The 12294-nt window shown below is 35.7% G+C and overlaps 1 protein-coding gene across 1 annotated transcript; it reads right to left on the minus strand.

The window, feature by feature from the left end:
- Positions 1 to 218: 218 nt before the first annotated feature.
- On the minus strand, positions 219 to 11790 carry pcgf5a (polycomb group ring finger 5a). The gene is made up of 9 exons (XM_051133468.1): positions 11599 to 11790; positions 9386 to 9652; positions 7202 to 7298; positions 7046 to 7101; positions 6863 to 6922; positions 6621 to 6766; positions 6431 to 6529; positions 6064 to 6153; positions 219 to 2701 (listed from the first exon to the last, which is right to left on the minus strand). The coding sequence occupies exons 2-9, from the start codon at positions 9495 to 9497 to the stop codon at positions 2654 to 2656; spliced, it is 708 nt and encodes a 235-aa protein (XP_050989425.1). The 5' UTR covers positions 9498 to 9652; positions 11599 to 11790; the 3' UTR covers positions 219 to 2653.
- Between the last annotated feature and the right edge of the window lie 504 nt (positions 11791 to 12294).

Consider the following 12294-nt stretch of genomic DNA (forward strand, 5'->3'; position numbering starts at 1 on the left):
ACAGTGTTTTTAAAGATTGCCTTTCAACAGCTTCAAAGGCTTTAGTCCATAAGGACATATGAATAGGAAAAAGACTTCCTAAATCCTTCAATCTAGGACGGGTGTTAGATCTAACAGCAAGTTGTACTGTCATCCAAGTATAAAAGATTTCAGAATGTTCCCAGCAAAATAAAACACATTTCTGGAATGTAGTCAAAGAAATTAGAGAAAAAAAAACAGACTGTTTTTCATATTTTAATGTTCATTAATTAAATAACAATAGGTCATGAACAGCATTAGGAAGCTTTTCATGTACAGTGCGAACATTTACAAGGGGAACACATATAGCAGGCGGTGGGACGTATAAAAAAAGAATAAATTACCCCAAGCAGCATCATCTATTAGGAAAAGGACAAGCATTGACATAAAATCTTTTGATTATAGGTTCAAATATACATAAGTGCTTCAACATACAAAAATACATTGTATTTATAATCAGAGCTCAAAGACACTTCATATTTGATTTGCATGTTTTCTTAGTGGGGAGGAAATTGGATTTTGGAGAGCAGCCAGTGGCCTTTGTCCTAAACAACAACATCAACAATTCCACTGAACTGACAGAGAGTGCAGAGGATTTTTAAGATCATGTTGGTATAACATGAAGGTTTAGCTTGTCAGAAGAAACATTTGGACAAACATATTTCCACTATTGGTACATATGGGTACAATCCACTGAAAACGGCATTGCCAAGATATTCAGTCTCATTCTGTATGCATCTTTTGATTAACTGTATTGACTTACAGCATCTCTAAAACCCACTGTTATGATTGCTTGATTCCAAAGCTGAAGTGGAGAACAAACCCTCATTTCACCAGTTGTCATCACCTGAGATGATCCAAAACGAATGTAATTCTGTTCCTCACTGAGTACCATCATATAAAATTTTCTGAGGAATAAAATTGGCAAAGCTCCATGTTTTGAACCCTTAAAGGGACAGTTCACCCAAAAATGAAAATCCTGTCATCATTTACTTACCCTCAAGTTGTTTCAGCCCCGTGCAAGTTTATTTCCTCTATTGAACACAAAAAATATATATATTTAAAAAAAAAAAAAGAAACTCATACAAGTTTTTTAATAACCTGAGGGTAAGTAAATGATGACACAAATATCATTTTTGAGTGAACCATCCCTTTAATTCTCAAAAAGCATTCTGGGAATGTGCATAAAATTTGGCAACAGTTTGGTGTTCACTTATTCCTTATAATTATGAATTCAAATGGAATACTCCTATCATAGGCTACTACACATACATTAAAGATTAACATTGTCATGTAAACATAGAAAGTTAACCTATGACCTTATCTGAACTAATGCTCCAAAGTAACACTCTTAACTAGAACATTTAAAACAACGTGAAGATTGAATCTCGAACCTCGAACTCTCTCACAAACATGTCCATGACTTGCTATATGCTGCGAAAGTGGAAAATCACATTGAGAAATATCAGTTCGGACTATACAGTTGTTTTCCCACACAACACTCGAAATCCACTGTAAAACGTGTATTATTAACATTCTGGAGCTGCTTTTAAGATTCAAATATCTGTTGAGGTGAATTTGATTGTTTTATCTCATTTCTAATTAAACAGGAAACAACAGAATGTTTAGCCTGTGAGCCAAAGCTGCTCTTAGAGAGATGCAGCTGGCACACTTCAGTCATTCCCCATTCAACTGTTTTTAAAGATGAGATTTCTCAGTGAATTACTGCATTAAGCATATCTGGCATCAGTTATTGTTAGATCAATTCTATTAAGATAATGATCTGGTTTGGGTAAATGCAAGATTTGGCCTCAGCTCGATGTGAAGGAAAAGCGCTTACCCAGAGTGCCTTTCAAGGCTGTTATTTTGGGACATCTACAGCGCTCTCATTCAATTCCAACTGAATGAGATCCATCAATACTTCAGACCAGAGCCAAAAACACCATTGGAGAAAAATGAGAGAGTGTGAGGGAAGATGGAAAGCGGCTGAGAAAGAGAGAGTGAGTTTGTGTGAGCAAACGAAAAGGAGAGAGAATGATGACATGAAAAAGAGCCACTGAATTTATGAGGGACAGTGTGGGCGGTGAGAGCAAGAGAGGAAAGTAACTAAAAGGAAAAAGAGAGAGTGTAAAGGTAACGCAGAACAGCAATAATACAGCGAGACATTTGGATTCGCCTCTAGTGCAAACTCTTGGATAAAAACGGCTAATCTAAAACCTAGTAAGACTTCTTCTTAAAAACGTCTCCATTTCCCCTCACTCCTGTCACCTGGCCGGGACGCTGAGTTTTTTGCTTACTGTCTGTGCTAGATTGCTATCAGATAATCCCAACGGGCCGCTCTACGCTAAGGCGTCGTCATAGAGACAACATGCAGAGAAAGCTTTGGAGGAATATAATCATCAAACTTGATACAGTGCCAGTGGGTGGAGCCACAACTGTCAAACAGGAACAAGAAGGAGGGAGGAATGGAGGAGTAGAGGCTGAAGCAGTGCACAGGAAGAAGAGAGCAGTCCTGTCAGTCATGGGGCTTTGTGTTGTTGTCTTTCAACGGAGGCACAATCATTCAGTTTTTCTGCTTTTTGTTCATCTCTCGACATGAGTCTGCATGAGATTTCCGCAAAGCTGTAAGTGCTGTTTAACCGAAGTCGATTCTTGGACGGTACTCGAGAACCATGGGATAAGCCTGGGGTAAAAACGAAAGTAGAGAATGACTTCAACTTTGAATATCACGGTATCAGTTTCATTATACCATCACAGCTCTTTATTTTACTTTTTTTGGTGTGTAAAAGGCAAGGGCACAGACCTAAGGGCATCGATGTGTCCTCTGATTTTGTGTCAACCTCTAGTGTGTGTGTAACTGGAGAAATATGACTCATAGATCTGTCAGTAGCTGAGCAGTTTTTTTTTGCTCCTGCCCCCCACAATCACCACCAACTCAGCGACAGCTGTTCACACTTCTCATAAGCACACACACACACACACACTCACACACACACATTCAAACACATCCACATATTCAGGGTCAAACCAACTTTTCAATAATTTATCTGTCAGAGTTCTAGTCCAGGGGTTTTAAAACTTTTTAAAGGGATAGTTCACCCAAAAATGAAAATTAGCCCATTATTTACTCACCCTCCAGCCATCCTTGATGTATATGACTTTGTTCTTTCAGTCTGAGTTATATTAAAAATTATCCTGGCACTTCCAAGCTTTAGAACGGCATAGACAGGTGTTTCTCTTCATCAGTCCAAAACAAGTCCAGTAAAGTGTATCCATCCATAATAAAAAAAGCGCCTCACACAGCTCCAGGGGGGTGAATAAAGGCCTCCTGTAGTGAATCGATGCGTTTTTGTAAGAAAATTATCCATATGTAAAACATAAGAATTACTTCAATCTAGTTTGTGCTAAGAGCTGTACATGGAAGCAGCTCCAGGCTGATGACATAGGATGTCGTGTTGTACATGTGCTGGTGAGTCTTGTGAAAACCAACATTTGTTTACAGGAGCAAATGAAGCAAAGTTTTCTAACTTCGGCAAAGGAAAACCAGTCTTCTCTTGGTTTATATAGAAATCCTCTAACATGTTTCTTTACAAATCCTTTTTTTGTACTTCTAATTCGTGACCGCTGTTTTGTTTTGGTTTCTCCATGGTGCCTACGTGTTTATCACATTTGAGCAGCGGATGCGCAAATCTGACGCATTAAGTCATTTGCCTGGAGCTGCTTCTGTGTACAACAGTGAGATGCACATTCTAGATATGGATATTTTTCTTACAAAACCGCATCAATTTGCTGCAGGAGGCCTTTACTCACTCCCCGGAGCTGTGTGAGGCACTTTTTATTATGGATGGATGCACTTTATTGGACTTGTTTCGGACTAATGAAGAGAAACACCTGCCTATTGCCATGATAGAACTTGGAAGTGCCAGGATTGTTTAAAAGAAGGAAGTCATATACACCTAGGATGCCTGGAGGATGAGTAAATAATGGGCTAATTTTAATTTTTGGGTGAACTAAACTTTTAATGCCAAAGAGACCCAATTACTATGATCCATAGCTGAGGGACCCCCTTCCTAAAATATAAAGGTGGCTATAGATTTTCATTTATAAAAACCTATTTATACTGTGTAGAAAAAAAAATACTAAGAGTGATATTATAAAGACAACATGTTTTCAAAATTACATAATAAGCTTTTATATTGTCATTGTACTAAAGGACATAATTGAAAATTCAATGTAACAGAAGAAGAAGGTCTCCCCCATAGTGTGACGTACATCCAAGTGAAACGGATTACTGACAAGAAATTGAATGGCAGGGTCATGGTTCATTACATCGGATGTTGATTGGATAAAGACAAATTTGAATGCAAGCTTGCAGTCAATTGAAAGATAGGGGCAAAATGGACTAAATGATTGGAGACATCTGTTATTTTATGGGAAGTTCACGGTTTGATTAAAAATGACAAGTTCAGAAAAAGTTACAAATAAAACATGAATGAATTGTTTACAATACGACAACATGCGTTTAGAAAATAGATTTTTCCTTTTATACTGCCTTTCAAATACTATCTGGTTTTGTTTTGTTTTTTCACATTTAAAGAGTTTACCCAAAAATTAAAATTTTGTCAATAAAATAAAAAATGAATGTCGTTCCAAAACTGTAAGACCTTTGTACATCTTCAGAACAAAAATGAAGATATTCTGAAATCTGAGATGTTTCTGACCTTGCATATAAAGCTACAAGAATACTTTTTGTGCACTAAGAAAACAAAAACAACGACTTTATTCAACAATTTCTTCTCTTCTGCGTCAGTCTCTGCTGCGCATTCATGAGAGTATGTACCATGACGAATATGTGCGCCTTTCACACTTTGTCAGCTGCACCACATGCATGCACTTTGGTACTCTTGTGAACGCATGTTGGCTGATACGGAGGAGAAGAAATTGATGAATAAAGTTCAGAAAGCTCTCGGATTTCTTCAAAAATACCCTAATTTGTGTTCCGAAGATGAACGAAAGTCTTACAGGTATGGAACGACATGAGAGTGAGTAATTAATCATAGAATTTTCATTTTTGGGTGAACTATTTCTTTAAGTTTCGATTTATGACCTGTCTTTAGACAGCAGAATAAAATAATATTAGTCAAAATTCAAAATTCTGAATGTGACTGTAAGTGTAAAAAAGAAAGATCAGTTTATATTAGTGCACTTCAACTTTGACAGCCATAGAAATACATTTTGTACAATTCTCTCTTTTTTTTTTTTTTTGCAGACCTCCTATCACCCCTTTGCAGGTAAAAAGTAATGTTGCAAAAACACATAAACACACACATTTGTTTTTCAACAATGGCGGCAACTTTCTAATAACTTCTGTTGTTTTTATCCTGAGCTTATTATATTTTTCATCCCTGAATCCTTAAGCTTTCATTGATTCATTATTAAAGGGGTCATCGGATGCCCATTTGATATGATATGATTCTTTAGGGTCTTAATGAAAAGTTTATCGTACACTTTGGTTAAAAATTCTCAATGGTAGTGTAAAAAAACACCCTTTTTACCTAGTCAAAATGAGCTTTGCAATAATCAACCCATTCTGATGGATTGTTCCTTTAAATGCAAATAAGCTCTGCTTGCCCCGCCCCTCTCTTCTCTCTGTGGAGTGACGAGCCTGTTTACTTTAGCCGCATTTAACGCATTTAGTCACAAAACTTGCACGTTATTAGGAAAGGTAATTGCAAAGATTCATAAAGATACTCACTGTAGGTGAAGCTGGATCACAAATGATTTGCGCGAACATAGACGAATTTATGTAGATCGGGAGGTGCATTATTGAACATAAACTGCCAACACACATTTATGTTCAAACAACATGTAAAAGCGAACTTTGCATCCGATGACCCCTTTAAGAATGTTTAAAAAGCCATTTTCCTCGTGGGGATGTTGGGCAGGTCCATACAGTGTAGGTGATTTTTATGTTTTGCTATATTTGTAGGAACATTAATTTAGAACAATACTGGCAAAACTTGATCCATACACATATGCACTTACACTGTCACCCTGAAGTCTCCATCGAGTACGGTAGATGAATTCCAGGGTGTGGTCTTTGCCCATGATCTCTCCGTTACACAAAACATCGAGCTGTAAGAAACAGTTACAGAGTCAACAGAAGGCAAATTATCATGAAATCAAATAATAGGCACGTTGTGTGTTACATACACATTTAGTGAAACGTCTCATAGAACAACCACGGGAACAACTGTCATTGACTATCAAGTTTCACAACTGATGGGAAAAAGCTCATTTATTAATATCTATACTGAACTGTGAAAGGAACCTATTAACTCTCAATACACACAGAGGGAAGCATTTGCTTGTGTTGACAGCCCTCTGAGACTGTAATAAAACAATATTTTACCTCATAAGAGCTTGGCAGCTTCAGTTTTACACAGAGGAACTTCTTAATGGTTCCCACCGTCACACGGGTGGAGCAACGGATGAATTTCTTCATTAAACCCTGTTACAGAGACAAAAAGTGCAAATTATAAACATACAACATACACTTTTAAATCCGTACACATATTTTGAACTATACTGTCTATATGTACCTTAACTATGCTTTCTCCTGATTGGCCATTGTTTCGTAGACAATCCAGACAAATAGCAATCTGAGGATCACTCCTGTGGTAGTCTCCACCTTTCCCATCATCGTCCTCTTCATCACTTAGACGAGCTTTCTTAGCTCTAGGGCCATCTAGAAGATTGACAAAGGAAATCTTTGTAACCTTTAACCTTAAAGTAATTTGGTATATACTGTATGTGTACATGTGACTGTGTGAGAGAGCGTTACCTTCTCCGTTTGATTTGATCTTATTTTTTCTCCAAAACTCACTTTCCTGTTGTTCCTCCTCTAGTAAATAAACACAATCATTTAAAGAAACTACATTAAGAAGCAGTTTACAGACACAGAAACACTTACAGTGCATTACAGAGAATAAAGCATGTGTGTCTGTGTATTTATATACACACTCACTCTCTCTTAGTCCAGGCACCAGCTTGAAAATGATCTCCTCCAGGGTCTTATCTAACCTGCAAAGAGAAAGGCCAAGATACCATAAAAAACACAGGAGGACTTATGTGTGTACTTAATCTGTGTATGTGAGAAATGAGTGTGGGTGAGTTTGGGTACCTCAGCATCTCTAAAGGGTTGGTTTCATGGACTTGTATCCCACATTCCGGACACTCATTACTCTCCTCAAAGTGCTGAACGATACAACTCTTACAAACTAGAGGAAAGTGGAATAAGAGGAAAAGAGAGAACAGAAGAGAAACGAGATTGAGTGGATCAGGTCAAAGTACCGTTTTTATTTGCTTTTTGATGGCCCAAACATGACACAGGTCACTGAAGTTAAAACAATTAAAAACAAAAACAATATATTTTTAAGCCACTATATAACTATCAGATATCTTTTTTAATAAAAAAAAAAGAAAGAAAAGTGTACCAATTAAAATTACAGCAATTAATGGATAAATTTACAACTAAATGCCATCAATACACAATTTAAACTCATAAAGCCACAAATAAAACTAGAAAACACCATAAATTACAAAAACAAGTAAAAGTAGTGAAAAATAGTAAAAATAGTGACCAACATCAGCTTGTTTGTAAAATTTTTATATTTTGTATATCACTACAAAAAACAATTTAAAATGACAACTGTCTGATTTACTAAAATGACTTGGTAAGATTTATAAGGTGTTTTTATACATTTTTATACACAATTAAAGTATGCATATTTTCATTTATCATTCATAGTGCTGGGCAACAATTAATCATGATTAATCGCATCCAAATAAAAGTTTTGTTTACATAATATATGTGTGTGTGCTGTGTATATTTGTTATACATTTATTTATGTATATATAAAGACACACAAAAAGTATATATTTATATAAGTATATATATATATATATATATATTTGCATGTATACATTTATATTCATATAATCAATATTATATATAAATATGTTTAATATATAAACATAACATATTTTTCTTAAATATATACATGTATGCGTGTGTATTTATATATACACAATAAATATACACAGTACACACACGTTATGTACACAAAAACTTTTATTTTGGATGTGATTAATCGAGATCATCGAATCATTGCCCAGCACTAAATATTTTCAGTTTTCCTATTCATTTTAATTGAATTTTTGACTTCAACTTATTTTATTAAAAGTAGTTGCTAAAGCAACATTTCTAATTTTAGTTTTTTAACTGATTTTTTGTATTTTAGTTCAGCTTTCTTTTAACTAACCCAGTGTTTAATATTTTTAATTTTACTTACCAATAAAAACAGTGGTTTTGTAGTTTTAGTTCGTCACTTCCTTACAATACTGGATTTTTTAAAAGTTTATCAACTTGATCAGCTGAAATAAAATATAAATATTCAATTTAAAAAAAAAAAACAACTAAAATTAGAAATGGTGCCCTGACAGCTTCTTAAAATAATATAAGTTGAAGTCGAAACTTAATTTAAAATTGATATAAATACTGAACATATAAAAAGTAATTAACTATACATATAATTAATTACTTTTTATATATAAATATAAATATAATATAAATATATATAAATAAATAAATTATTATTAATACTGTTATTAACAAACATTTATAAATAAATATAAAACGTAATTTTTAAGAAAAAAATATTTTTTTTAAATGCTAAAGCTGGTCAGTATTTTTACTATTTTTCACTTGTTTTTGTAATTTATGGTAATTTCTTATGAGTATTATTTGTGTATTGGTAGCATTTAGTTGTACATTTTTTTGTGTTAAATGCTGTCCTTTTAATTGATACACAATTGGTACACTCATTTTAAAATTTCAATTACCCACATCAGAACTTTTGACAACACTATTATCAAGTCACTTTTAGTCACCCTCTGCTCACAGACAAACACCCACTGCTCACCCTCACTGCTGCATCTACCACACATTAGGAAATTTTCTCATGGGTTAAACAAATAATTTGGATGTTAAGCATGTCAAGTGTGAAACAAATAGATTTTGGAGATAACAAAGATATGAGGCAGGTCAGATAAGCAGGTATGGGCAAGCTATTTTTTCATTACATAATAATGACATAACGGCCATTTTTGGAGATGTTACAGGTGCTACAGCTGAACCTTACACAAGTCTTAAATAAACTTATCACATGAAACATAAAAATTCCAGAAAGAGGCCAGTTTATTCTGACATATTTCTAATCATAAAGATTCTCATTCCCATTCTCAGAAAGAGAAAAGAAATGGTGGAGATGACATAAAGAGAAGTTGTGAGACATGGATGACTTACAAGTGTGCAGGCATTCTGTGACAGCGGTGGGCTTTATCAGATACCCACGGCAGATTGAGCAGGTGATGTATCGGTTGAAATCTCGGACCAGGTGCTTTCTGTGGGTCGCCATCTCGACTCAAAGGTCACAGAGGTCAGGAGATCGCAAGCTAGAGTCACAGCGCTGCCTGTGCACCGACACAGGGGTGCCACGGTGATTCTGTCATGGCCTCGGTTTTGAGGCAGCTGTAACTCCGTTCTGAAGACATTATTGTTGAGAGAGTGACCCTAGATTAAAAAGCACAAATAAATGTTAATTTCAAAACTACTTGTTACCTATTGTTAGTGATTTTTCAGCTATACTTTACGCCTCTAAATGACAAGCAATGAATCGAAACTGATTACATAACACATTCTGTTTTGAAACCAGTCCAACTCAAACCAGACTTGAGCGGAGTCTTATTAGTCAAAGTGTATCAGAGTTCAGGACTTCTTTCAGTCTGAAAACTCTTAGGAAAGTCCCTGTCAGGAGAGACGGGAAAAGCTAAGGGTGTGTCATTTCAAGAGTACTTTTGAGTTTTCATTGGCTTGATGTTAAGGTCATGCAGCCACAATATAACCACCAGATTCAGTGAGGATATTGAGGCCCTCTTTCTTTTGCATGAAATGCACACACAACAAATCCTGAATATTTAAGAGCCTGACTTCAGTACTGACCAAAGTCTCCCAAAAAGTAAAATATCAAACATTTTAGTAACCCTTTACACTAAGGTGTCATTTGTTAACATTAGGTAATGTATTAACAAACACTGAACAATACATGTATTACACTGTTTATTAATCTTTGTTAATAAAAATACAGTTGTTTATTGCTTGTTCATGTTAGTTCACAGTGCGTTAACTAATGTTAATGTTAACAAACACAACTTGTGATTTTAATAAGGCATTAGTAAATGCTGAAATTAGCATTATGAATGCTGTAGAAGTATTGCTCTTATTGTAGTTAACTAATGTTAACTAATGAACCGTGCTGTAAAGTGTTACCACAATATTTTTAGTGGGTCAGTACTAAATGTTGTAGGTTATCATTATATTTTAACAGCTGTACAGTAGCTAAATTGTGGGATAAAGTAATTTAATAACATATATATTTTAGTAAATATGAGTAATATGTACTTAACACTCTGAACTGTATAGCAGCAACTGTCACACATCTTAAAATCACAAAATACTGTCACTGCTGCCTACTAACACAATTTCTCAAAGTTTTGGAACAAATTTAGCCATTTTTCAAGTGAGCATTTTTTCCTTAATTGTCTGTTTAAGCACTTAAAAAATAGTAATTCATAGATTAACTATTCCAAATTGTTCGGAACATCAGTACAGGCCTCTAAATATGCAATTTCAGGAACTTTACAGAGTAAGCAAGGTCTGTTCTGCTTTGACATGAATGTATTTGAATTATACGTCTACCCCTGTAAGCATGATACTATAGAAGTCTCACAACCTGCCTATGATAGTAAACAGTTGTGAAAGTCCAACATTTCTGCAATATCAAAATTCACCCGAAAACAAAATATGCTTAAAAACAACTATTATAACTAGTAGCTTTCTAAAAGCACTTTCAACAAGAAAAAGAGAACATACACCATCTATGCAAATGAGTCTCTGAGGGTTAAACTTTTAAACAGATTCGCACATGTACATGTACTGTTACAGTATTTCAGAAAAACGCCGTCATCGGTCAGTCATTTCTCATGACGACGTAACGTAGTCCTTGCTATGCTCTCTGCCTTTTATATAACGTTATGTGTAAGAGGAAAACAGCAACTCGCAGGCTGCTACGTAATTAACAACTAACGAGAACGGACTGCGATCGTCGCTTTAAAACGCGTTAGGAACCAGTAACCTGTTCCTGTGTAGCTTTTAGTGTGCGTACGAAACGCGTAGTGTGTCACAGTCCCGTTATCTCATCACGGGCGTCAAGGACTGTGTGACGTCATCCCCATGGAAATTATAACACATGGCAAGTTGAGCTCGTCTCTCGACGTCGTTCTTGCTTTCTATAATTATGTATCTATCCGCTCCACTAGAGCGAACTGTCGGGCACACAGCCTCTGTCGTACCACATGACACGATTTATCCCCTCCCCAAACTTTACACACATTCGGTGCCCCCAAACCGATAACGTAGCGCAGATTCCCACGTTCCGTGGCCATCCGAAATACACTCACCGTTACGAATCCCCTCGCCTCGCTCTGTGCTGGGCCGTTAATGGAGACCGGAAAAAGGGCTTTCGGAAAGCCAGAGAGAGTCACATCGTTGCAGCCCGGCGGCGGATTGAGCGCGTGCAGGCAGTGCGTGGCTGGTAAACTCGCGGCCGACACGGAACTGGCAGCAGCACGCGCAGAGAGAGGAGCGCTCGCGCAGAGAAGGGGCGGGGGACTCACGCGCTTGTTTACGCGGTGCTGTGGATTGATACCAGTGGAGGAGAGAACACTTTGGAGCAGTTTCTCACCAGCCGAGCATTATTAAGTCAATCTCTTAAAGTCAGTGGGCCACAGAGCAGGGATGTGCAAAGAGTTTCTCAGAAGGGGCTCAAATGTAAAAAAAAAAAAAAAAATTCAGAGTCATTCTAATTTAACAACTACTATAGTAAAATTATAAAATCAATTCGTAAAATTATTTATTTTATTATTAAATAAATTAAATTTATATTATTTATAAAATTATAAAATAAAGTCCTTCGCGTTTATATATATAATTTCTTTATGGATGTTAAGTTCAGTAGTAAGTAGATTGTACAGAGCAGTAGCAGTAAAATTGACTTAAAATGTTTAGTGCAAATTCTTCCAAAGATTTTTTTTAAAGTAAATCCTACAGGACAAAGGTATATGTTTTTAAAATGTTACTTTTATAAAATTACTTTT

Source organism: Labeo rohita, chromosome 17, assembly GCF_022985175.1.
Source record: "Labeo rohita strain BAU-BD-2019 chromosome 17, IGBB_LRoh.1.0, whole genome shotgun sequence".
NCBI lineage: Eukaryota > Metazoa > Chordata > Actinopteri > Cypriniformes > Cyprinidae > Labeo > Labeo rohita.

Bases quoted from the DNA above. Each gene is read 5' to 3' on its own strand.
- pcgf5a (XM_051133468.1), bottom strand. From the start codon at position 9,497: ATGGCGACCCACAGAAAGCACCTGGTCCGAGATTTCAACCGATACATC. The intron at 7,102-7,201 runs GTACCCAAACTC...TTCTCTTTGCAG, and splicing joins AACCCTTTAGAGATGCTGAG to GTTAGATAAGACCCTGGAGG. The intron at 6,923-7,045 runs GTGAGTGTGTAT...TTTATTTACTAG, and splicing joins GGTGCCTGGACTAAGAGAGA to AGGAGGAACAACAGGAAAGT.